This window comes from Pocillopora verrucosa, chromosome 1 (assembly GCF_036669915.1).
Source record: "Pocillopora verrucosa isolate sample1 chromosome 1, ASM3666991v2, whole genome shotgun sequence".
NCBI lineage: Eukaryota > Metazoa > Cnidaria > Anthozoa > Scleractinia > Pocilloporidae > Pocillopora > Pocillopora verrucosa.
Genome location: NC_089312.1, coordinates 16,910,817 through 16,938,049, shown reverse-complemented (window position 1 = coordinate 16,938,049; position 27,233 = coordinate 16,910,817). Strand labels below are relative to the sequence as shown.

Genomic DNA, 27,233 nt, shown 5'->3' with positions numbered 1-27,233 from the left:
GATTTCAGTGAGTTACAATTTTCGCCTTTTGGCGAAATCTTTTCGTTTGTCACTTCACAAAGTGAAGTGATCATTAGATTTGAGACATGTAGCAGTTTTTAGCCTAAAAAATACAGGACTTCAACTTGAACAGAGCGGCATTTGTTGTTGACACAATAAAGCTATTCTCTCACATTAGCTGTGCATGTCACATGTTTCTTATCGATTCTTATAATAAAGTTCGGATATAACGCGCGCTGTCATTGGTTGAAAGAGCATGCTCTATGAGAGTATAGAGCATAGAACTAAGCTAAAGCTGTCACGCCATCTGCCAAATTGTACTATGTTCGACCTTTCTGGGACTTCTTTTTAGCTTTTTTCCGATAACTGAAAGTAAAATTTCGGAACAAGCGAGCCGGCAAGTAGCAACAGAAGAACCAAACAAAGGCGAGTTTTGCGGCACTGTCATCCCGAGCGATCTTCATGTTCCGGTGAATTCGGCTGTAGTTCATTTAAAAAACACTTGCCTTGAACAGTTTGTTTTCTACCTTATCATGTGAAAAAACTCGCGTGTTTTTTATGAGCCATAATTCGGCTGAAGTTCACTGAACATGTCACTTGAAGATTCTGTATTAAAAACTTCAGGCAAAAGCGTTAAAATCGACCTGCCGAACTATTTTAGTTTGTAAACTATCGCAGATTATGAACTTTGATGGTTTTTTTAACTTTGATGGTTTGACACTTTTGACAGCTTTTGTCTTGTAGAGCCAATTAGATTATTTGAACCATTCTAACAGGGATTCTGATTGGCTTATTGTAGCGTGCTCTATGAGAGTATAGAGCATGCTGACGACATTGTTGTTCGCTTTGGACTTGTTTTGAAAATTGGAAGTAATGCATGGGGAATTTGACTCAAGAAGTGGGGAGAAACAGTCGACTACGTCTCGTGTTTCTCCCTACACTTCTTTCGTGCTCTAGCCGCTTCCTGCGTGCTTTATAACAGAACAGAGCACAGTCAAGGCTTCTCTATTTGTTAATTAAGCTTGCGTAATTCCTCATACCTTTACCTCTTTAGCTGTACTATTGAAGCTGATGTTCGAACTTTTAGGAGTCGGTGTGGAAATTGTCAGGGATTGAATCGAGTTCTCGAATGTGTTTGCTGTCGCAAAATCGATTGTGTTGTTGCCAAAAATAATGAAGCAATCGAATCTGAAGGACTGGCCGAGCCACCGGTTTGTATAACACAGCACCCTGGGTTCAATCAATGAAGACAGGTTTATATTTCTTTTAATACATACCCTTGCAGCTTCCCGTTTTCTGTATGCTCCTCGCAATTGTTGTCGATTTTGTTTTGATGATCCCGCGCTAGTCTCATCAACTTGTGAAGATAAAAGGTTTTTTCTTCCACGAGCCTTTGTTTCTTTTTTACAGGCGGATTAGTATCAAACATTGAGGGAACGGCATTGTATTTTAGAAGGGCTTTCATCTTTAAACCCATAGATTTCGCTAGAACTGACTGTTCCTCAAAAGAATCGGTAGCGAAGTGAATGCTGCACAGACGGCTAGAGTTTATTGGGTTCACAAAATCGGATCGCGTATTTTTCACGGCTATCGTCCATAAACTGGCGAAATGAGGATCTTCAGGCCACTTATGAAGGCTTACTCCATCGCTACGTGTATTGGAACATCCACCGGCCACACATCGTTGCGACATTATTGTATTTTTGTAGCGCGTTTTCGATTCTGAAGAAGTCCCGGTGCTCTTGTTAACGGAAGTTGAATGAGTTCTCACTTCTACGTCACTTCCGTTTGTAGGCTCAGCTCCTACACTCGGACCGCGCGTTAAAGAAAGTTTCTAATTTAACGAAAACTAGAGAAGATTTACATTTTTCACAATATCTGTTTTATTTAAGTTATTATCCGTCTTTTCTCAAAAAGTTATTACAGGCTAGAGAGTATCCCTTTAAGTAGATAGTAGTCAACATATGTTAACCCTAACAAAACAACAGTAGCTCCATATAATCAAGGTAACGAGTTAGTATTTAGATAGAATGCAGGACAGCAAGGTGTTGCAATGAGTTTGTGTCCTTTGATTTACAATAACACACGAGGGATCAGATCTGCAAATGATCTTATACAAATAATGAATATTGGAGATCAGCTGTATTCAAGTTTGTCACGATTAGCCAGACAGGCCTATTTAATACAGCCAGAATTACCAACAGCATTAACCCTTTAACACCCAGAAGTGATTAACATAAAACTTCTCCCTACAATATCCATACATTCTTCAGCTAACAGGTGATGAGAATATTCAAACTTATCGGGTAGAAGCTGCTATCTTGATCTAGCACTAAGTTCTCATAACTAATTTACAAGGAAATGTCTAGCAGCTACAGAGGAGAATTAACAATCAAATCTTGGGAGTTAAAAGGTTAAAGTATCACCCCTGAATAAAACATCTAAGTTGTGAGAATTATAGCGAGAATGATCTCTAACAGTAGAAGCTCTTGTTTGTTAATCAAATTCTCCTAATCATGACCACCTCAATGACCACCCTCTCCGCAAAGGTAACCGCTTGCGACGGGCCTCGTCAGACCAACAACTACTGAGGAACAGTGAAACATAATGTGTGTTAAGTCCCTCGCCAGACCAACAACTACTGAGGAACAGTGAAACATAATGTGTGTTAAGTCCCTTGAGCTGACTGTTTTCATTCATTTTATCCAAGTACATTGAAACCTTTATTAAGCCATGAAAAACTTCTAGTGTCTCCTGAACACTTTAACTCCCAGAGGTGATTAACATAAAACTTCTCCCTACAATATCCATACATTCTTCAGCTAACAGGTGATGAGAATATTCAAACTTGTCAGGTAGAAGCTACTATCTTGATCTAGCACTAAGTTCTCATAACTAATTTACAAGGAAATGTCTAGCAGCTACGGGGGAGAATTAACAATCAGATCTTGGGAGTTAAAGAGTTAAATGTCTTTAATACTGATTATCAACCGGAATACAGTGAAAGCTACTCTGGTACTCTTCACCAAGAAATTGCTATATTAAAACTATTATAATCTTACTGTATGTCTTTTTCCTCACTGCATATATACAGAATAAAAACATTTTCATATGCAAATGAAAATTTGCAGTTACTGCAATTATTAGACTCTGAATTTTTTGTTCATTATCAACTGCTACAAACTAAATAGTCATTTTTCATTCAAGGGCAAATGAAAATAGTGGTTTTGATTAGAGTGATTTCAATAGGCCTGGGTACTGCTGATGAATTACGATAATGATATTAGATGCTAAATGCCTTGTGACCTTTTGTTTCTTTACATCTTTTAGGGTGATATTCGTTTGCCCATGAACTAAAGAAATGATTATTTAGTTTGTAGTACTTGATAAAGAACAAAGGAAAGCAATAAATTCACAGTACACCATTAACTATTAATAACCCTATTCTTTTACGGAAAATGAAAATTACTCTAAACACTAAAAGTTACGTAGTACTCACCAGGTTTAGTGAAACCACACTCGCCAATAAACCAAAATATATTAACTAAAGTAAACTAGCCTAGTATCTTCAAATGGAAACAAAAAAATTGGGAGGTAATCGTACAAAATATGCCTAAGTATATTTCACACATCCATGAGAACCATTCTAATAATCCCATAAAATTAATAGTTCATCTAGTGATAACCTTTGGTAGAGACTTTTTGTTTTCTTTTGGTTAAGAGTCATCACCCTAGCACTTGGGGCTGTTTATAATTAAAAGCTATCTCAGCCTGAAAATTTTGTTAACCAAGAAAAAGAAAAACATAAGAAGACAGCCTGTTTGGCAAAAGACTTACCCCGCTACAACCCCTATCCTGCAAAACAAAATTTAATCAAGTCAATACTCGAAAAAAGAAAAAAATCAAAATTGTGTCTAGTAATAAGTATTGAAATAGTGGCCAATTATACATGGCACCACCGCCCCCCACCCCACCCCCACCCCACCCCAGAAAAGGGTCTTTACACAACATAACAAATACTGTTTTAAGCTCTGTATACATATGTGAGAAACCTGCATCTGTGGCATAACGAGAAAAACAGTTACAGGTTAAAGTAATAATTGCATTAAAAAGAACTTAGGCGAATGCAAGCACAAAAACAAAGTTTATTTCCAACAGAGAGCCCGGGTGAACGTAAATATGCGTCTAGTTTTCTATTTGATGTCACCGTGACAGATGCCTTGCTTTCATGAAGATGTATAGAGAGATAAAGGGGAAATTTTGTCCGAAAAAGTCGATATTCTAATTCTCTAAGTGATTCAGCGTTAAGCACAGCCAAACAACGACACAAATTACTTTGTAAGTGAACCTTTGTATGTTGACTTCAGTTGAATTTTGTGTGAAATTTCAATAATTTCAAGTGACAAAGGCCACACCTCTATCAATCATGTCAAAAATACAACAGATTTCAAGTACTCTTGTGTTTCCGGTTGAATGAGGTTTTTGTACCCCTGGGGCGAATTTGTTGGCGTGTATTTTTCATCGTTATATCTTCTCCGTTGGAGTGGTCATATTCGTATTCTATTATAAAATTCAGATGAGATGTATGAGTAGTAAAGCCATCAGTTGTTTGATGTTTTGTTAAACGTGTATCCTCGGACCGACCAGCCACAGGGTCTTAGCTTTTCCAAGTCTACCTTGGGAGAGGCAACTTGGAGAACTGCTACTCCTCCATACAGGAAAGGTGGTGACGGTGCATGGTGGAGCATGGCAGCTTACTTATTCACCATGTTTTGGGGTTTTTACAGATTTCATTTAATTTGACCTTTCTTTTTGTCAATCACTTTGTGAGCTATTTCGCTCCTGGAGCGCGAATCTCTGTTTTTCAACCCCCTTACCGTAATTTTACATTTTCCATCCAACAAAGTTCACATAATACTGATTATGTCTTGTGGGGTCGTTTGTGTTTGGCCAAGGACGAATTCAGATACCATCGTTAGCATGTTTATTTGATTTTGTTATCTGGAATGAATGATTTACGGAGGTAAGTTAATATGATGTGATCCACTAACGTTGAAAATATGTAAAGTCGAAGGAACAGTTTTGGTCTCGGTCCGCATTTTTGTTAACAAAATAGACACATACCGCTTAAAAAGATGATAATACGGACCACGTGCAAAGCTATCAGTTGTTTCTCGAATGTTGTGCGTGTTCAATATTCAATAGAGACATCTCATTTACATCTACTTTTATTACGTTGGTAAAATCTGTACAGACAATACACCAACCAACTTGCGCGCAAAATGAGAAGACTACATGAAGGCTTAATTTATATTAAGATCGATTTTGATCAAGAAATTGGCCTGATCGCAGAAAAGCGATTGCGTGACGCTCGGTAAGTTGTAAAAGGAAACGTTATCACATACCAGAGGAAAAAACTCTTTAGATTCTCAGTCTACATTTTGTACCCACTCTGCAGTATGCAGTCTACATTTTGTACCTGGTCCACAATTTGTCTCTGGTCCGCAGTCTGCATTTTGTACTAGCAGGTGCTCGTTTAGTTTTGGTTACAGCTATTCGCACAACGTACATAATCTACCACAAATACCTGTGTGTGAGTTAATTCGACATTTTTGTTCTTTTCCGCGTTAATACTCTTCTTTCCTTTTGTAAGAATGTAGACATCACTTACAATGTTTCAAGTAATCCACCCCCCCCCCCTCCAAAATAACTCCTGCATACATAACATGCCGATGTTTTTTAAAGCATTCGGAATGCAATGACATTCTTTATATAAGGACTTCCTTAAAGTTCTCTGAAGACCTTGTGATTTCACTAGACATACGGTAGATATATGCATGATCAAAAAAGACCTTTTTCCTTCCTTATCCCTCTACACGTTAGTTTCAATCGTCATCTCTTGTTTCTGAATACGAAAGTCTTCAATTTCCAACAAAACTGCTCTATAAATGACTAAAAATGTTGAAATGTTACAAATTTTCATGATACTAAAATTGAACGTTCTTGGGAAGCCCAAGCGAATGTAAGTAGATGTCTCATTTGAAAGCACAAATAATTGGTAGGTAAGTGGAGAGTAACCTATTCCGCGCAAGTTGAAAATGTCACCTTTTTACTACACCAACGTGCGAGCATGTGACCGCTCAGACAAAGATAGCTTATTACAGAATCTGTTTCTGTGGCTGATCGCTGGGAAGCGTTAAACATTTAACCAGTTTTCTGTCCCAGTGATCCTTTTCAACAGACTTTTGAAGGTCTATGTAGCTTCTTTTTCGCAGCTCTGGAAGTTTTATTCTATCAACGTCATCAATTTTGATTACGACTAAACTATCATCTCTCCTTTCCATAAGTCGATGGAGGGCATAATCCATTTCAGAACCACAATAATTGCTATTAAAAAAGTTCTTAGACACGACAGCTAGTGTTTTTCTAGACTTGTAAACACTGTTGACCATATTTTCGCGGAAAGGTACTCCAAGAGCGAAATCTCTGTAATGTACACAGCATTTAAAATGGTGTTTTTCCTCAAGAGTCGGAATAAGAGTTTTAACCACCCAATCCGAATCTTGGGAGCTGAAAATAACGAACGCATCGTATTCAAATGTAGGTTCTGAAAGAAGAAAATAAGAATATGATATTAGCTAAGGGGTTTATGTTCAAAAATTGCTACAGTAAAACTTTTAATCAAGCCCGTTGAAAACAGTGCTAACATAAGGGCTAACAGGCTAGTTTATAATGACCAATAAGGACGTTCTGGTTCAAGTTTTTTCCTCAAAAACGCAAGCTTTCGGCTTTCAGTCTAAAGCGTGCACAAACTCAGATGAAAAAAAATCGTCAAACCTCTTAAATAAGGCCGCCAACCTATAAATTTCAATTTAGACTTACTTGACAGTGAAACTGAAGGATTCAAGGATTTTTTGATTGGGTTCGATTGAAGGCGCCAACAGTTAACGATTAAAATAGCCACAGCAATTAGCATACATGCTGTGACGATTCCAGGAACAAGAGCTTTATGAGTCTTCTGATCTGATGAACGACAATACGTTACAAGGTTATCATATCTTATCATCACAGACACCATGAACAATAGAAGTTAGGGCAAACCTGACGAAAAAATTCAAGTCTTAAAACGACAAACACGAGTTTTATATATATGATGGTGTTTTCTTAGTCAAGTGGTAAGAGATGGGCACACTAGGGATTCCTCACTCCTAGTCATGCGCATTATGCGTCTATTTCCCATTTTGGCTTCGCTGCATTGGAACACAAGGTTTCGATCATATGACACCTCCCTCCAAAAGATGTTGAAGCGTCCACTAGAAGAAAATATCACTTTTGATTGCTGCTAATCACCACGACACCTAAATTCTCCATTGTGTGCGTTTGTCCATCTTTCAAGAATAAGGGCAATATCCACAAATACAATAACTTTATATGTGAGGAAGTAAGAGCGTTGGTCTGAATGTAATTGTAACGATTCACGAAACATTTAGTAAAAGATTGTAGCACTTAATGTTTAACCCACCAATAGGTTCGTGTAGCTTCAACAACAGTTAGCTATTTGGAAACGTTCAGGGATTAGAGAAGTAGAAAATCGACTCTTTTCATTTCGTCACAAGCCATGTATGCGTTTTTTTCAAGAAGTTAAAGGATCACCTCATGTTTATCACAGTTAGATTCACTGAAACATTACATTCTTGTGATAGAAGATATAATAGGGATATTGTTTGATTTAAGACCACTGGCATTCTCAGAACTAACAAATGTGTCGCAAACGGTCAGGAGAATTCGGAGTTAACGAGCTAAATCATCAAGTTTGATTAAGTAAGAACGTTTTCTGAGGAGTATACCATACAGCGACTATACAAAAAGGCTTCACTTAAAAGGGCAGTCGCTCTGCTAGGTGTGCATACGAGAAAGTTTGCTGCGTCGTGTTTTTAACAGATACTGACCTGTCACAGGAACCGTGGGTTTCACATATTTGATGAGGAATGCACTACTGAAGTCGTCGCCGATATAATTGCTCACCAAGCAAGTGTAGAGTCCAAAATCGTCCTCAGTCACATTTACAATATTCAACTCGACACCATAATTATTTTTCACTCGAACGGTCTTGTAATAGTATGGGTCCATAACGCGATATGATCCTTTTAAAATTTCATTGTAAGTTTTCGGAATAGAATTGACGGATTTGTTCCATTTAAGCCATCTGAAATTCGGGAGAGTTCCACTAACAGGAACTAAACAGGTAAATGTTGCATCATCTCCAACTTGCACTGTTTTGTTCTTTGGCAAACCTGTCTGTAGGATCGGAGCTGACCGATGTTTAGCTGTTGAGAAAAGGGAAGATAATTTTGAACTGAAGACACTTGAAGCTATAAAATGACTACTGCATGATATCTATATCAGAAGCCAAATTTTGAAACGAAAAAAAATTTTCGAGATCTGAAAAATTACGTGTCCTTAAGCCTAAATTGCTTGTGAAAAATTGTTGATATTACTGTGGATGCCATCTTGTCTCTATAATGTTTCGCTAAATTATGCTGTTGTCATGTAATTGTGTACTTGCACATATGACGCATCGCTTTTCGTTCGCTATTCAGAGAATAATACATGGGCACGCGTAGATATGGAGTTCAACTCGCTATCTCAGGAGAGAGCGCAGCGAACGAATGAGATTTGGAGTTGAAAACAAGAAGAGAAATTCCATATTGACAAGCAACCATCAAGAGATTATAAACTTTTATACTACATTCTCTTGCGGCCATTTATTATTTGTTTATCATTCTTATGGACACAATAGGCCTTTGCTGACAAGAAAAGTCGACTTTACCAATGAACGAAAATGTAGGGTCCACAATCCGCGAAAAAAGGGTCGTAAAGTGCATCGGCAATAGGGCTCAAGATGAAAAAAATGTGTTGAATCCCAGTTACAAAAACAAACAATGGACGTAACATTTCTGCAAAATGCATTACTCTTAAAAGGGCAGTCGCTCGACTAAGAGCGGATAGGAGAAAATTTGCTGCGCCGTGTTTTAAACAGATACTGACCTGTCACAGGAACCGAGGGTTTCACATATTTGATGAGGAATGCACTAGTGAAATCGTTGCCGATATGATTGCTAGCCAAGCAAGTGTAGAGTCCAAAATCCTCCTCGGTCACATTTACAATATTCACCTCAACACCATAATTATTTTTCACTCGAACGGTCCTGTAATAGTATGGGTCTATAAGGCGATATGATCCATTTAAAATTTCATTGTAAGTTTTCGGAATAGAATTGACGGATTTGTTCCATTTAAGCCATCTGAAATCCGGGAGAGTTCCACTAACAATAACAATACAGGTAAATGTTACATTATCTCCAACTTGCACAGTTTTGTTCTTTGGAAGACCTGTCTGTAGGATCGGAGCTGACTGAGGTCTGGCTGTTGAGAAAAGGGAAGATAATTTTGAAGAGAAGATACTTGAAGCTCTAAAAATATTACTTCATGATGTACAAATCAGAAGCCAGAAAAAAAATTTTCAAACGCTGACAAATTTGCAAAATCTTGAAACTTACGATTCCTTATGTGTCCCAAATAGCTCGAAAAAAACTTGTGGATATTATAGTGGATGGCATACTATCTATTGCCTGCCTTTATCGATAACATCATTGGTTATCGTGCGGTTTTGAGGCTTTCTTTCGGTATTTTTTCTCTCTCTAAACTGTAATTGTCACCATCCTGTACCGAAAATTCAACGCTTTTTTCTCTAAGAATGCCACTCTCTTGGAGTATTTGGGATTAACATACTCTTTCAGGCTTAAAAATAATTTTCTCGGGGATTTCCTTTTTTGCGTCTATCCATAATAGTTTTGAGATTACGACTGTGATCAACAGAATGATAGTTACCCGTATTTGTTTTTCCTTTTTTAAATGAAAACAAAAAAAAAATATATATATATTCCCGGATCGAGTGAGTTACAATGTCGTATAGGTTAACTTATAAATCAGCGACAATTTCATTTGCTAGACTTACCAACAACTTGAAGAGTAAAAGTGTGATTTATCGAACCGTATTGATTGGATACTATGCAGGTGTATCTCCCAGAATCAGCGGGTGAAAGATCTCGCAGTTTCAGGTACCAAAGGGAAGAATTAATATGTGGGTCCAAACGTCGTTTTTTTATGATCCTTCCGTCCTTCAACCATTTGTATTTGAGCGGTGGTGCACCAATTGCTCGACATTTTAGTCGTATGGAGTGTGATGCAGGCCATGCCCTGAACGATCTCTTCAGCAAGTTTGGATCACTAAATATTGGTGCTCCTGCTAAAGTGCAAAAACAGAAACAAAAACAAAATAATAAAGCTCGTACATACCGTTGAACCGAGTGGATGAATGATTAGTAATGGTGATAAAAATTATAATAGAAACGAGTGGGGTCCTATTCGGTCTGTAATCAAACGAGTGATTTACGGAATCGGACGAACGATAAATGGGAGTCCGATTTTCTGATCACGCGGATGATTACAAACAATCGGACGGCACGGAATCAAAAATAAAAAAAAAAAACTGCAAAACAAACTAGCCATCGGTTCAACCGAAAGAACAATTAACTCGGCGAAGAGTGCAACAGCAACGCAACAAGCATGACACGTACACTGTCCTATCAGTGCTCAAATCGAGCTGGTGATAACCAATTACGTTCGAGAAGATTGCTATAGTTTTGATTAATGGCGTGAGTGAAAGGCCATTTTTTTTTTTGTATATTCATAATGTGGTTCTAAAATTCGGTTAGTTCGTTTTGGAATTTCCGCGTTGTTATCCGCTTCTCCTCGCTCCTTCCTTGTTTATTTGTTCATATTCATTGTCTCTTTTTTACAAGAGGATTATGCGTTTTGCCGAGTGCAATGACCTTCTTCTAATGAGCCATTGTCCATGAGTTACCAAAAATAATTATACAAGATGACAGGTACTTACTTGATTCCGGAGCCTTGAGATTCGTAATTAAATCTGAAAAAAGAGAGATCGTTTCCAAAAACCTTGTACGTATCTCCAAAATTGTGGTCAGGGAGAAATAACGGTACTTATTCTTGTTAGGATACACTTTTTTTTATAACAAGGCGTAATTTTGGGGCTGGGGCTGAACGTTCTAATTTTTTTGTGATTTGAGCGTAGTATAGCATTTCAATGAATCGATTAAGTTAGACTACAAACCGAATTGATGTTCAGTGTATCGTGCAATAAGATAAAGACATTGCTAATATTGAAAAGTTTTTAGGTTATTGTTTCGTTAGACCAGAGTTTTACATTTCTTTTACATTTATTTATTTATACTTCTCACAAAAAGGGGCAAAATATAGACGTCCTTCACTGACTCTCAGCCTGGGTGTGTTCTTAGTTTGTTTTAAAAATTTTGGTTTATTCCAGCCTGAACGTTCTTATAAAAAAAAGGCTTCTTACAAAAAGAAACGTTTATGCCGGTTTAGATACTTGTACGTACTCGAGGGTGTATGATCTGAGCTTAGGGTACAGTGACAAAAAGTGGCCGAAAGCGTTTCTGCAGTCCAATTTTTGTTTTCATTTTTAAGTCAAACTTATAAATAGCCACCAAAGTATTAGGGTTGGTTCTGCAAATCAAGAAGGTTGAACCATTATGAACAAACTCATGATGAGGTGCTTCTCTGTAGATCTTATATGATTGCCTACCTCTAGCCTGATGCTTAGTTGTGGGTCTTTTAGTTGCTAGTGGTGAACCAGTAGTTGTCCGAATTTCATCATGACGCACGTTTAGCTGGAGCGTCAGGTTGACTTTACCGAGAGGATTTTCAGCAATACAGGTGTAGTTGCCTTGGTCATCAAGTCGGACTCCTTTGATCTTAATAGTTTTGTTCTTGTTTAGCTTTCTTATCCTCTCAGACTGGTGCAAAGGCTGGTCGTTTTTGATCCATGTGATATTCGGTGGTGGAAGCCCTGTCACAGCACATCTTAACCGTTTTATATCTCCTAATCTAGCGACATTCAGTGGTTTTAGAGTATCTTGAACACGTGGTGGATAATTGTCTGTAAAGATTTAATAATTGATATTTCAAGTCAGTTTTATATTATTAATCGTTTGTCACTAGTTTCGGAGTGAAAAAGCGCAATAAGACGCCATTCGTGTATTAACAATCATTGCAACTATGCTAAGTTTTGCTGGGGGATAATGCCATTCCTAGGAGACAGATTTTATAACGGCAGTACAGTTGATATAATCGTGTTATCGAAGTAAGAATTATTGCATATTTCCCCTTCGGAAAATTTTCGAAAATTTGAAACCGTAATCGGAAGAGCCGAAAAATGCGACACAATTTTTGGGTCGCAATACCGAAATACATAAACAGGTCAAAATAAACACAGTCGATCAGATTTCATTTCTGGCGCGTATTGTGCCGTAATAAATATGAACCCAAATCAGACATTTTGCTTTGCTTTTGCCATTCTACTTCGACAAATTATCGACATGCAACAGCAACAAATATTTGCCTTTTTCATCCTGTATCAGAGATGAGTAAATGAATGCATACAAATCCTGAATGTCGCTTTTCTTAGAAGAAAAGCTTGAATTCGTGTTGCACCTTACATGTGGACCATCCCTAGCTCAGCCGAATCATGGTTTGATATTCACTACTTGAGCTCTTTGCTCTTCTTGCGGCCATTTGTCGTATTGCTTTCTTTCTTTTTCTGCCAAACCTTCAGCTGACCTGGAGCTGGTCGGGCCACAGGTGGCCCAGGCGCCAGCTATGAGAAGATCATCTTGCACAATAACAGACATGGCGGAATAATAAGAGTTTGTATGAGAATATTTACGACCGCTCTAAGGAATAAAACAATACGTCAAATTCTCAATGAAAATAATTCACCTTACTTTCACAGCGTATCACTTGTTATCCAACCGTTTACTTTGATGAAAAGTACTCACTTTAGCGAGCTGTCCATTTCGAGGTTTTTCAAGAAATTTCTCTCCAAATCTAACTTTCGAGAGCCACTTTTGAGAGCGAGAGGGTAACATGTCGATTGATCGATAGCAAACCGCCGCATTTTCGATAAGGCCGCACCGCCTGGCGAGGATCTACCGAGAACTTTTAACAAGTTCCTAATTCCCGGGTAGAAGATAAACTAGTAGAAAGCCCGTTGACAAACGTTAGAGCCCAACTCCCCGTGAGTTTTAGATGTTTTAATAACGCGTGGCAGTGTCCATTGCGATCGGTGGTATTAAATAAAATTGCCTACGAGCAATATACGAGCGTCTTTTCTCAAAAAGAACGGAAACAGGGTCAAAATCCTACAAACCTTTGTTCAAAGTTAGCATTTGTTGAATATTTTTATTAAAATATGATTAGTGTTAGTTCCTATATCACTTCCATTTGGGATATTGGCACCTTGTCGCCGAAGAAAACAAGGTGGCCATAAAACGATCACGAACACGGAATTGTTTTTCGACGGAAAACGATTGTCCCTCGAATATTGTTTATTGTGACTTAGGACCATAACCTTTCGCTTGAATCGCGAGTACAGTGCGAATATGCTCTTTACTCTTTGAATGACTGATAAAACGTGAAGGCGTTAAGAGCAGCTGGTGAGACCAGAAATATCACAAAGCAACAATGCCGAACACAATGCAAATGGTAAACAGTAGCTTGTGATGACCGCTATCTACCTTGCTATGCTTAAGCGTTGAACAAACATTTGCGAATGTATGTGAAGCTATTCTGTAGCATTTCCTTTGACCCGTCTAGTAATAACGAGTTTTCCTTGCATGATTCTAATGAATAGAGCCATTGATCTTGACTTATTTAAATATTCATATTTGACTTCAAATTGATTTTCGAAGCGTGTTTTTCTCACACACGACTTTGAATTTAGGCTGACATAAAAAGCGGAAACCGTTTTCATTTTACAGTAATTCATACAAAGATCTGTCCGAGTCAATCGTTTTAACCAAACGTGAGTTTTAACCAAACGTGAAACAATGAAGGCCCTTTTTCCTCTAAATGTAAATGTTATGAAACAATGAAGTATTTAGATATCTACTTACCGGGTTGAGCAGTCTGCGTATAGATTATAAAGTTGACCAACAATATCGACCAACACCGCTTTGCCTGCATCCTCACATCGACCAAAGCCTTCCTTTACGAATTAACGCACTCTTTACCGTAGAAATTCGCCAATCGGTCCAAGGATTGCCGGATAACTACGGAGATAAGTGATTTTCTAGGTTAGATGATGCCCTCCAGCCCCAAGATAAACCAGGCAGACAATTCATTTGCTTGTTGTCAATCTGATGGCACAATACTAACGTAGTGCCAAATAGCGAATTATTACTCAGGCTTTCCAAAGGAAACGCACGAGTTGAAATTCCGGCTTCGTTTTTTTTTCGTTCGGTCGCAAATTGCAGTGAAGTCCTCATCATGCATGCACAACCTTTTGACTTTGACGCATGCGCGACATTTTGACTATGAGCACATGGCATGGTGTGATGGCTGACGAAGAGAAGCTTTCGTGGAGCAAAATCGGCACAGATACTGTGTATAATACACTCAAAACGCATACAAAATATGCACACATCGTTCGCGGTAGAGCCACATTAAAAGATGTCGAGCGTTTTCCGAACGGATTGGTCCACGAACCTTGTGAGAGATCTCCTTTCATCGAGAAACATGCTATATCAACTGAGCTATCTTATGTTAATCGAGAGAAGCATAGACGCAAATCTCATCGTGTATGTAGACGTGATCGTGAACCAAGCAGAATACCAATACGAAGTTTAAAAAGGTTGAGGAACAAGAGAAGAAAGGTTAGAAAATTTGTCTATGTACGTATTCTCTCGTGTATCCCCGTGTCATCTACATTGTACTGTTATGTTAATGCTAAAAATAATTAAATGAAAGGACGTTTAATTTTAATTGTCGTTAAAGAATTCGTCAAAGTATAAGAAAGGTAAAATATCTTGCAAGTCGATATTTAACATTGTTTTCTTGTTGTGACCAAGCTCACAAAATGCATGACATCTTTATCATAGTTTTAGAGTTACATCTGCAGAAACTATTTCCTATTGATAATCAAATCATCCCACACACAGGATTTGCATCATAAATTTCCTTTATGTCACACTACCACACCTAGCCTCAAAATCATACGAATTTCCTGCTATTATTCGATTCCTTATAAAAGAAATACATTTAGTTAGTTTAATTCAGTAGTTCAGTGTCAAGACTTGCACTTACAAGCTCAGGACCTCTTGGTCACGAAAAGTAACTCCATTGAATCGCAAGTTGGTGACCTATTTGACTGAGGATTTGCTTGCAATTACCCTTTTCTTTATTTGTACTTTCCTGTATAAATAAATTTATTCGTGGCTATAAGTCTGTCTCGTTGTTCAAATAACGACATCAGAACCTGCCTCGGTCACATTGTAAAAGATGTGTTCTTGCAAGAATGAGGCTTCATGTAGCAAATTATTGTAACTATGAATTAAGTAGATAGTAGTCAACATATGTTAACCCTCACAAAACAATAGTAGCTCTATCTAATCAACGTAGCGAGTTAGTATTTAGCATTAGCATTAAATGTGTTTGATACTGATTATCAACTGGAATGCAGTGAAAGTTACCCTGGTACTGTTCGCCAAGAAATTGCTATATTGAAACTATTATAATCTTACAGTATGTCCTTTTCCTCACTGTATATATACAGAATGGAAACATTTTCATATGCATATGAAAATTTGCAGTTACTTTAATTAGTAGACTCTAAATGTTTTGTTCATTATCAACTGCTACAAACTAAATAGTCGTTATTCATTCAAGGGCAAATGAAAATGGCGGTTTTGATTAGAGTGATTTCAATAGGCCTGGGTACTGCTGATGAATTACATTAATGTTCTTAGCTGTTAAATGCTTTGTGACCTTTTGTTTCTTCACATCTTTTAGAGTGATATTCATTTTTCCATGAAATAAAGAAATGACTATTTAGTTTGTAGTATTTGATAAAGAACAAAGGAAAACAGTAAATTCACAGTACACCATTGCCACTTTCACCGTCGCTTCTTCATTGCTTTCCTCGCCATCCTCTTCAATACCCGAAAAATCAATATCAGAAACATCTCCCTCAATATCTTCGGTACCTTCTTCAACTGAATCGCCAAAAACCGCCCTGTATCCGTCGAAACTAATTTCTAAAGGACCTACGCGCCTCGCCATTTTCCACTCAGGTTATTGTCAATTTGGAGCCGATAAAGCAAATAGCCATCACGCAGGAAGTTTCTTTGCTTTATCGACTCCAAATTGACAATAAATTAAGTGGTTTTACACACTCACGGACGAAATTGCTCAATCGTTTCTTTATCAGAAACTGATCATCGCTGTCGCCATGTTTGTGCACGCGTTCATGATGCATCCGTCTATCTCATCGTCGGGAAGCATAACTTATGCACAGTAACGACGATTTGATTGGTCAATGCCTCAGTAACAATAAACATATTTAATAAGCATATATTCTTTAATAACAACAAGTTTCCGGTTGGCCGGTTTTGGCCGGACCAGGAGTGAAAGGGCTAGATACAATTTTGATTTTTTTGATTTTGAGTATTGATTTGATTAAATTTTGTTTTGCGGGATAAGGGTTGTAGCAGGGTAAGTCTTTTGCCAAACAGGCTGTCTTCTTATGTTCTCTTTTTCTTGATTGAAAAAAGTTTCATGCTGAGGTAGCTTTTAATTCTGAACAGCCCCAGGTGCTAGGGTGGTGACACTTAACCAAAAGAAACAAAAAGTCTCTTCTAAAGATTATCACCAGATGAACTATTAATTTTATGGGATTGTTAGAGTGGTTCACGTGAATGTGTGAAATACATATTTTGTACTACTACCTCCCAATTTGTTCGTTTCCATTTGGAGATACTGGGCTAGTATACTTTAGTTAATACATTTTGGTTTATTGGTTAGAGTGGTTTCACTAGACCTGGTGAGTACTACGTAACTTTTAGTGTTTAGAGTAATTTTCATTTTCCGTGAAAGTTAATGGTGTACTGTGAATTTATTGTTTTCCTTTGTTCTTTATCAAGTACTACAAACTAAATAGTCATTTCTTTATTTCATGGGCAAATGAATATCACTCTAAAAGATGTAAAGAAACAAAAGGTCGCAAAGCCTTTAGCAGCTAATAACATTAATGTAATTCATCAGCAGTACCCAGGCCTATTGAAATCACTCTAATAAAAACCACTATTTTCATTTGCCCTCGAATGAATTTCGAATGATTTGCCCCCTTGTGTGTCGTTATAAATCAAAGAACACAAACTCATTGCAACACATTGTTGTCCTGCATTCTTTCCAAAAACTAACTCGTTACCTTGACTGTATGGAGCTACTGTTGTTTTGTTAGGGTCAACATATATTGAAGGGTCAGAATTTTTCTCTATGTCTCTACTTCAATTATAGTTGCAATATTTTGCTACATGAGCCTCATTCTTGCAAGAACACATCAGTTTGTTAAAAGAAAACAATGTTAAATATCGACTGGCACGATATTTTACTTTTCTAATACTTTGACGAATTCCTTCACGACAGTTAAACTCAAATGTCCTCTTATGAAATAGTTTTTTTAGCATTAACTTAACAGTACAATGTAGATGACTTGGGGATACATGAGAGAATGCGTGCATAGACAAATTTTCTAACCTTTTTGCTCTTGTTTCTTAACCTTTTCAAACTTCGTATTGGTATTCTGCTTGGTTCACGATCACGTCTACATACACGATGAGATTTGCGTATATGCTTCTCTCGACTAACATTAGATAGCTCAGTTGATATGGCATGTTTCTCGATGGAAGGTTCACTCATAAATGTTCGCTCATAAAGAGATCTCTCATAAGGTTCGCGGACCGACCCGTTCCGAAAACACTCGGCATCTTTTAGTGTGGCTCTACCGCGAACGATGTGTGCATATTTTGTATGGGTTTTGAACGTATTATACACAGTGTCTTTGCTGATTTTGCACCGCGAAAGCTTCTCATCGTCTGACATTACACTATGCCATGTGCTCACTACTCAAAACATCGCGCATGCGTTAGAGTCAAAAGGTTGCGCATGCGTGATGAGGACTTGACTGCGATTTGCGACCGAACGGAAGAAAAACGAAGCCGGAATTTCAACTTGGGCGTTTCCTTTGGAAAGCCCGAGTAATGAGATGTATGAGTAGTAAAGCCATCAGTTGTTTGATGTTTTGTTAAACGTGTATCTTCGAGTCGACCAGCCACAGGGTCATACCTTTTCCAAGTTTACTCTCCAAGAGGCAACTTGGAGAACTGCTACTCCTCCGAGCAGGAAAGGTGGTGACGGTGCATGGGGGAGCATGGCAACTTTCTTATTCACCATGTTTTGAGGTTTTTGCAGATTTCATTTGATTTGACCTTTCTTTTGTAACGCGATCACTTTGTGAGCTATTTCGCTCCCGGAGCGCGAATCTCTGTTTTTCAATCCCCTTGCGGCGTCGTAACTTGCTCAAGCGCTCCCCAAAAAACCGCCAACTACGCCTTGCATGTAAAAAATGAAATGAAAAGTATTGTCAAATGTTTTTCATGCTATGAAAATTGAAATTGCACGAAGAGATAATAAAGCATCCTTGCTGGAATGAAAGTTTCTCAGTCACATCCTTCCTTTCTCATCATCTCTTCGAATATTTTCACGGCCCGGCAAAGATGACAACTTAAGGAGGATAAAAGTAAATTATTTTCACCATCTGGGGTTACTTTTCTTTCTTCTGCTACACCAAAAATTCATTCATGGAATCAGTATTTCGAAAGGAGCTCTGATCTGCTAATTTCAAACTTCAAAGTATGATGAAAACGTATCTGTTAGTAACCGTAAGTTTACATTTTCCACCCAACAAAGTTCTTATAATACTGATTACGTATAAATAGGGTCCAAAATAAGTGATAGCATTGACCCTCATGAAAATAAAGCCATAATTGAGGTTTTTTTTAAAATAACATCTATGTTAGCGTATAGAGAGTGGCATGTTGCTCGCACCAATCAGATCGTTTGGGGTATGTATCTCGCGCCAATCAGATCGCCGCATTAGGGTATGTATCTTGCACCAATTTGGTGCAAGAGGTGTTCAAATTTCAACGAAGTAATGGGGGATTCGGAGAGAGCGGTTCGTAAAATAGAATCACCTTTTAGAATGAGAAATGTTGGCTTTTCTGTGTTTTTAACGTGTATTTTACCGCGCTTTATGAGAAAAATGCGATACTACTGGACAGATGAAAGATATCAGATTACCCATAATAAACGTGTTACTCATGCTGTGAAAATGGTGGATAGTTGTTCGAGAGAAAATGGAGTTCTGTGCACTGTAGCACGATCATGGTTATTGTTCCTTCACGACGAGATAGAGTGGAAAAATTTTAATCAAATATTACTTGAGGTGTTGATGAATTGCACCAAACATTTTGATTTGAACAGTTCTTAACTGCAAGCTGCGTAGCAGGATTAAATTTTATATTTTCCTGGATTGGTTTGCTCGGTGCTATCCCTAGATGAATGTCTGATTAAAGTTAACTGTGGACGATTTTGAGTATGTTTTCGATGCCTGGAGAAAGTGGTCTTGTGGAGTCGTTTGTGTTTGGCCAAGGACTAGTTCAGATACCATCGTTAGCATGTTTCTTTGATTTTGTTATCTGGAATGAATGATTTACGGAGGTAAGTTAATATGATGTGATCCACAAACGTTGAAAATATATCAAGTCGAAGGAACAATTTGGTCTCGGTCCGCATTTTTGTGAACAAAATAAACACATACCGCTTAAAAAGATGATAATACGGACCACGTGCAAAACTGTCAGTTGTTTCTCGAATGTTGTGCGTGTTAAATATTCAATAGTGACATCTCATTTACATCTACTTTTATTACTTTAGTAAAATCTGTACAGACATCACACCAACCAACTTGCGCGCAAAATGAGAAGACTACACGAAGGCTTAATTTATATTAAGATCGATTTTGATCAAGAAATGGGCCAGGAATATTCCACAATAGTGCAGATAATCGTGAAAGCTGATCACAGAAAAGCGATTGCGTGACGCTCGGTAAGTTGTAAGATGAAACGTTATCACATACCAGACGAAAAAACTCTTTAGATTCTCAGTCTCGTGGCACCAGTACAGTTTAGTTTTGGTTACAGTTATTCGCACAACGCACACAATCTACCACAAATACCTGTGTGTGAGTTAATTCGACACTTTAATACTTAATATTACTTACTTTAATACCGCGTTAATACTCTTCTTTCCTTTTGTAAGAATGTAGACATCACTTACAATGTTTCAAGTAATCCACCTACCCCCCCAAAAAATAACTCCTGCATGCAAAGCATGCTTACGTTTTTCAAAGCATTCGGAATGCAATGACATTCTTTGTATGAGGACTTCCTTAAAGTTCTCTGAAAACCTTGTGATTTGACTACATACGGTAGATATATGCATGATGAAAAAAGACCTACACGTTAGATTCAATCGTCATCTCTTGTTTCTGAATACGAAAGTCTTCAATATCCAACAAAACTGCTCTATAGATGACTAAAAATGTTGAAATGTTACAAATTTTCATGATACTAAAATTGAACGTTCTTGGGAAGCCCAAGCGAATGTAAGTAAATGTCTCATTTGAAAGCACAAGGAATTGGAAGGTAAGTAGAGAGTAACCTATTCCGCGCAAGTTGAAAATGTCACCTTTTTACTACACCAACGTGCGAGCATGTGACCGCTCAGACAAAGATAGCTTATTACAGAATTTGTTTCTGCGGCGGGTCGCTGGGAAGCGTTAAACACTTAACCAGTTTTCTGTCCCAGTGATCATTTTCAACAGACTTTTGAAGGTCTATGTAGCTTCTTTTTCGCAGCTCCTTAGGAAGTTTTGCTCTATCAACGTCATCAATTTTGATTACGACTAAACTATCATCTCTCCTTTCCATAAGTCGATGGAGGGCATAATCCAATTCAGAACCACAATAATTGCTATTAAAAAAGTTCTTAGATACGACAGCTAGTGTTTTTCTAGACTTGTAAACACTGTTGACCATATTTTCGCGGAAAGGTACTCCAGGAACGAAATCTCTGTAATGTACACAGCATTTAAAATGGTGTTTTTCCTCAAGAGTTGGAATAAGAGTTTTAACCACCCAATCCGAATCTTGGGAGCTGAAAATAACGAACGCATCGTATTCAAATGTAGGTTCTGAAAGAAGAAAATAAGAATGTGATATTAGCTAAGGGGTTTATGTTCAAAAATTGGTACAGTAAAATTTTAAATCAAGCCCGTTGAAAGCAATGCGAACACGAGGGCTAACTGGCTGGTTTATAATGACCAGAAAGGACGTTCTCTGGTTCAAGCTTTCGGCTTCCAGTCTAATACGTGCATAAAGTAAGATGAACAAAAATATTGTCTTAAATAAAGCTGCCAACCTTCAAATTTAATTTAGACTTACTTGACAATGAAACTGAAGGTTTCAAGTTTTTTTTTATTCGGTTCGATAGAAGACGCCAACAGATAACGATTAAAATACCCACAGTAATTAGCACACATGCTGCGATGATTCCAGGAACAAGAGCATTGTGAGTCTTCTGATCTGATGAATGACAATACGTTACAAGGTTATCATATCTTATCATCACAGACAGTATGAACAATAGAAGTTAGGACAAATCTGACGAAAAAATCGAAGTCAAAATCAAAAAACATGAGTTTTATATATATGTTGGTGTTTTCTTAGTACAAGTGGTAGGAGATAGGCACACTAAGGATTCCTCACTCCTAGTCATGCGCATTATGCGCCTATTTCCCATTTTGACTTCGACTTCGCTGCATTGAAAGACATGGTTACAATCATATGACACCTCCCTCGACATCGCACGAAAGATGTTAAAGCGTCCACCAGAAGAAATTATTACTTTTGATTGCCACAGCACCTAAATTCTCCATTGTGTGAGTTTGTCCATCTTTCAGGAATAAGAGCAATATCCACAAATGCAATAACATTTTTATATGCGAGAAAGTAAGAGCGTTGGTTGTAGCGAATCACTAAACATTTCGTAGAAGATTGTAGCACTTAATGTTTAATCGTGTAGCTTCAACAACAGTTAGCTATTTGGAAATGTTCAGGGACTAGAGAAGTAGAAAATCGACTCTTTTCATTTAGTTACTCGCCACGCATGCGTTTTTTTTCCAGAAGTTTAAGGATCACCTCATGTATATCACAGTTAGATTCACTGAAACGTTAAATTCTTGTGATAGAAGATATAATAGGGATATTGTTTGATTTAAGACCACTGGCATTCTCAGAACTAACAAATGTGTCGCAAACGGTCAGGAGAATTCTGCATTAACGAGCTAAATCATTATGTTTGATGAAGTAAGATCGTTTTCTGAGAAGTATACCATACAACGAATATGCAAAAAGGCTTCACTTAAAGGGGCAGTCGCTCTGCTAGGTGTGCATACGAGAAAGTTTGCTGCGTCGTGTTTTTAACAGATACTGACCTGTCACAGGAACCGTGGGTTTCACATACTTGACGAGGAATGCACTACTGAAGTCGTTGCCGATATGATTGCTCACAAAGCAAATGTAAAGTCCAAAATCGTCCTCAGTCACATTTACAATATTCAACTCGACACCATAATTATTTTTCACTCGAACGGTCTTGTAATAGTATGGGTCCATAACGCGATATGATCCTTTTAGAATTTCATTGTAAGTTTTTGGAATAGAATTGACGGATGTGTTCCATTTAAGCCATCTGAAATTCGGGAGAGTTCCACTAACAGGAACTAAACAGGTAAATGTTGCATCATCTCCAACTTGCACTGTTTTGTTCTTTGGCAAACCTGTCTGTAGGATCGGAGCTGACCGATGTTTAACTGTTGAGAAAAGGGAAGACAATTTTGAACTGATGACACTTGAAGCTATAAAATGACTACTACATGATATCTATATCAGAAGCCTGAAACGCTAAAAAATTTTCGAAACCTGAAAAATTACGTATCCTTAAGCCTTAATTGCTTGTGAAAAATTGTTGATATTACTGTGGATGCCATCTTGTCTCTTTAGTGTTTCGCTAAATTATGCTGTTGTCATGTAATTGTGTACTTGCATATATGACGCATCGCTTTTCGTTCGCTATTCAGAGAATAATACATGAGCACGCGTAGATATGGAGTTCAACTCGCTATCTCAGGAGAGAGCGCAGCGAACGAAGGAGATTTGGAATTGAAAACGAGAAGGGAAATTCCATATCGACAAGCAACCTTCAAGAGATTATAAACTTCTATACTACATTCTCTTGCAGTCATTTATTATTTGTTTATCATTCTTATGGACACAATAGGCCTTTGCTGACAAGAAAAGTCGACTTTACCAATGAACGAAAATGTAGGGTCCACAATCCGCGAAGAAAGGGTCGTAAAGGGCATCGGCAATAGGGCTCAAGATGAAAAAAATGTTTTGAATCCCAGTTACAAAAACAAACAATGGACGTAACATTTCTGCAAAATGCATTACTCTTAAAAGGGCAGTCGCTCGACTAGGTGCGGATGGGAAAAAATTTGCTGCGCCTTGTTTTAAACAGATACTGACCTGTCACAGGAACCGTGGGTTTCACATTTTTGATGAGGAATGCACTACTGAAGTCGTTGCCGATATGATTGCTCACAAAGCAAGTGTAGAGTCCAAAATCGTCCTCAGTCACATTTACAATATTCAACTCGACACCATAATTACTTTTTACTTGAACGATCTTGTAATAGTATGGGTCTATAAGGCGATATAATCCTTTTAAAATTTCATTGTAAGTTTTTGGAATAGAATTGACGGATGTGTTCCATTTAAGCCATCTGAAATTCGGGAGAGTTCCACTAACAGGAACTAAACAGGTAAATGTTGCATCATCTCCAACTTGCACTGTTTTGTTCTTTGGCAAACCTGTCTGTAGGATCGGAGCTGACCGATGTTTAACTGTTGAGAAAAGGGAAGACAATTTTGAACTGATGACACTTGAAGCTATAAAATGACTACTACATAATATCTATATCAGAAGCCTGAAACGCTAAAAAATTTTCGAAACCTGAAAAATTACGTATCCTTAAGCCTAAATTGCTTGTGAAAAATTGTTGATATTACTGTGGATGCCATCTTGTCTCTTTAGTGTTTCGCTAAATTATGCTGTTGTCATGTAATTGTGTACTTGCATATATGACGCATCGCTTTTCGTTCGCTATTCAGAGAATAATACATGAGCACGCGTAGATATGGAGTTCAACTCGCTATCTCAGGAGAGAGCGCAGCGAACGAATGAGATTTGGAGTTGAAAACGAGAAGAGAAATTCCATATCGACAAGCAACCTTCAAGAGATTATAAACTTCTATACCACATTCTCTTGTAGTCATTTATTATTTTTTTATCATTCTTATGGACACAATAGGCCTTTGCTGACAAGAAAAGTCGACTTTACCAATGAACGAAAATGTAGGGTCCACAATCCGCGAAAAAAGGGTCGTAAAGTGCATCGGCAATAGGGCTCAAGATGAAAAAATGTGTTGAATCCCAGTTACAAAAACAAACAATGGACGTAACATTTCTGCAAAATGCATTACTCTTAAAAGGGCAGTCGCTCGACTAGGTGCGGATGGGAAAAATTTGCTGCGCCGTGTTTTAAACAGATACTGACCTGTCACAGGAACTGTGGGTTTCACATTTTTGATGAGGAATGCACTACTGAAGTCGTTGCCGATATGATTGCTCACAAAGCAAGTGTAGAGTCCAAAATCCTCCTCGGTCACATTAACAATATTCACCTCAACACCATAATTACTTTTTACTTGAACGATCTTGTAATAGTATGGGTCTATAAGGCGATATGATCCATTTAAAATTTCATTGTAAGTTTTCGGAATAGAATTGACGGATTTGTTCCATTTAAGCCATCTGAAATCCGGGAGAGGTCCTCTAACAAGATTAATACAAGTAAATGTTGCATTATCTCCAACTTGCACAGTTTTGTCCTTTGGCAGAGCTGTCTGTAGGATCGGAGCTGACTGAGGTCTAGCTGTTGAGAAAAGGGAAGATAACTTTGAACTGAAGATACTTGAAGTTATGAAAAGATCGCTACATGATGTACAAATCAGAAGCCAGAAAACAAATTTTGAAACGCTAAAAAATTTCGAGATCTGGAAAATTACGCGTCCTTATGTGTAGTAAATTGCACGGGTAAAATTGTTGATATTACGGTGGATGCTTTCTTTTTTTCATTAATGTTTCGCTAAATTATGCTGTCGTCATGCAATTGTGTACTTGCACATATGACGCATTGCTGTTCGTTTGTTATTTGGAGAATAATCCATGGGCGCGTGTGTATATGGAATTTATGTTCGAGTGTTCAACTCGCTATTTCACAAGAAAGCGCAGCGAACGAATGAGATTTGGAGTTGAACACGAGAAGAGAAATTCCATATCTACAAGCAACCATCAAGAGATTAGAAAGTGCGTCGGCAATAAGGCTTAAGATGAAAAAAAAATTTTAGAATCCCAGTTACAAAAACAAACAATGGACTTAACTTTCAATACACAGAGTTCTCAGCTATTGACTTTATCCTCACCGCCAGACAAAATATTTTCAGGTACACGGCCAAAATCGGCTTGTGACAAATTTCCAGTTGTCAATTTTCGTTCTCAGCCGCGAGAAATATAATTACCAAAGCCAGGAACGAAACCTTCGGTTGTTCTTTTCGTATTTTGGTTCTCTTCCGCCCGTGTAGCAAATTTTAGAACGTCACTTTCCATAAGCGAAACGAATTTTTCAGTGTTTTTAGCAGGCATAATACGGCTTTTCTCATAGTTGGAATCCTTATAAAACACTGCAGTATGTATAATAAGAACTTATTGTTTGTATCATTAAAAAATTGAATTGTTATGGAATATTCAGGATAGTAAGCATGCTCTCTTTGGTCGATAGGTTTTGGTTGATAGGTACGTAAACACAAAGTAAACATAACTGCGTCCCGTTTATTGTTATTTGACAAATATTTTATAGAAGCAGCTGAGGACTTTTTCACGTGTTTACATAACCTCATCTAAACACTCGGGGGATAAGGAGAATTTTCGACTGTCCTGCAGACCCGAAACGCAGTTAAGGGTTTGCATAACTTTCTCAAATTGTCCAAACCAACAGCGAGTCAAGATGAGGCTATGAAGACACGGCAAACGTCCTCCATTAGCGTGATTGTGGTAAGACTTAGAAGTACTAGTATCAGTACTATCATTATTGCCATTTAGCTTTTGTATTCTAATTAAAACATTTCCAGAAAAGTATTGTTCACGGATTTCAGAGTCTTGTAAAAAGTTCTTCATTGAGTTTGAATGTTTAAGTTTGCTTCTTGATGAATCGTCTACGGTATATTTAACTATACTTACCAACAACTTGAAGTGTAAATGTGTTATTTATTGATCCATATGAATTGGACACTATACAAGTGTATCTCCCAGAATCAGCGGGTATAAGATCTCGCAGTTTCAGGTACCAAAGTGAAGTATTAACAGTTGCATCCATAATATATTTTTTAAAGTCCTTTCCGTCCTTTAGCCATTTGTATTTGAGCGGTGGTGCACCAATGGCTTGACATTTCAGTCTTGTGGAGTGTGATGCAGGCCATGCCCTGAATGATCTCTTTCGCAAGTTTGGATCGGTAAATACTGGTGCTCCTGTTAAAGTAAAACCAAAAATACAGATATTACTGACCTATTTTAAGCGAAGCACAAAGTAGGTTAAGTTTATGATTTATACTGTGCACGCTAGACCTTTTTTTTCGTAATACAGTATATTCTGAATTAATATAACTAATATGCATGTTTCTTAATCTCATTTATGCGTTTGGAAAAATGTACAGCTGCCAAAACGTGAACAAAGAAATTTTATAAAAAAAGAGCGAATACTGTGGTAAGCTTAGAAGAAAGTAGATTAACACTGCGAGGGCTCTAAATATGTGAGACTACTCGATAGAATGCTTCTATTTTGCTTAGTTATGTAAAAGCGCTTATATCCTTTGTGAAGTTTTCCTTTCCCTAATATCCACGCTTTTGTTTCAGTGTGCAATAAACTGTCAACAACAGCGGTTTACTGTGAATAGTTATAACTGAAGCTACAGTTTAAATATCCTGTGTAAACG

The 27,233-nt window shown here is 37.7% G+C and overlaps 3 protein-coding genes across 5 annotated transcripts in view; all 3 read right to left on the bottom strand.

The window, feature by feature from the left end:
• Positions 1–1,255: 1,255 nt before the first annotated feature.
• Positions 1,256–1,693, bottom strand: LOC136284070 (THAP domain-containing protein 10-like). Its single transcript, XM_066173868.1, has one exon. The coding sequence runs from the start codon at positions 1,691–1,693 to the stop codon at positions 1,256–1,258; it is 438 nt and encodes a 145-aa protein (XP_066029965.1).
• A 3,552-nt stretch (positions 1,694–5,245) lies between these two features.
• Positions 5,246–14,398, bottom strand: LOC131784061 (fibroblast growth factor receptor-like 1). Of its 3 annotated transcripts, none has more exons than XM_066160164.1 (9): positions 14,320–14,398; positions 14,058–14,213; positions 11,690–12,043; positions 10,961–10,993; positions 10,019–10,309; positions 9,049–9,426; positions 7,950–8,327; positions 6,883–7,023; positions 5,246–6,607 (listed from the first exon to the last, which is right to left on the bottom strand). In XM_066160164.1, exons 2-9 carry the CDS (start codon positions 14,125–14,127, stop codon positions 6,159–6,161), a joined length of 2,094 nt encoding a protein of 697 aa, XP_066016261.1. In that variant the 5' UTR covers positions 14,128–14,213; positions 14,320–14,398; the 3' UTR covers positions 5,246–6,158. The 3 variants fall into 3 exon arrangements, with proteins under 3 accessions (XP_066016261.1, XP_066016267.1, XP_066016270.1); XM_066160173.1 differs by having other exon boundaries at positions 6,591–6,607; positions 6,979–7,023; XM_066160170.1 differs by lacking the exon at positions 6,883–7,023.
• Positions 14,399–20,103: 5,705 nt separating this feature from the next.
• LOC131784060 (fibroblast growth factor receptor-like 1) overlaps positions 20,104–27,233 on the bottom strand; it is a 14,543-nt gene continuing 7,413 nt past the window's right edge. Inside the window, exons 4-7 of the mRNA XM_066160181.1 lie at positions 26,482–26,769; positions 22,556–22,933; positions 21,504–21,644; positions 20,104–21,253 (exon numbers count right to left, since the gene is read on the bottom strand). Of these exons, the coding sequence (XP_066016278.1) occupies positions 20,802–21,253; positions 21,504–21,644; positions 22,556–22,933; positions 26,482–26,769 (1,259 nt within the window). The 3' untranslated portion in view covers positions 20,104–20,801. The remainder of the gene's footprint in view (positions 21,254–21,503; positions 21,645–22,555; positions 22,934–26,481; positions 26,770–27,233) is intronic.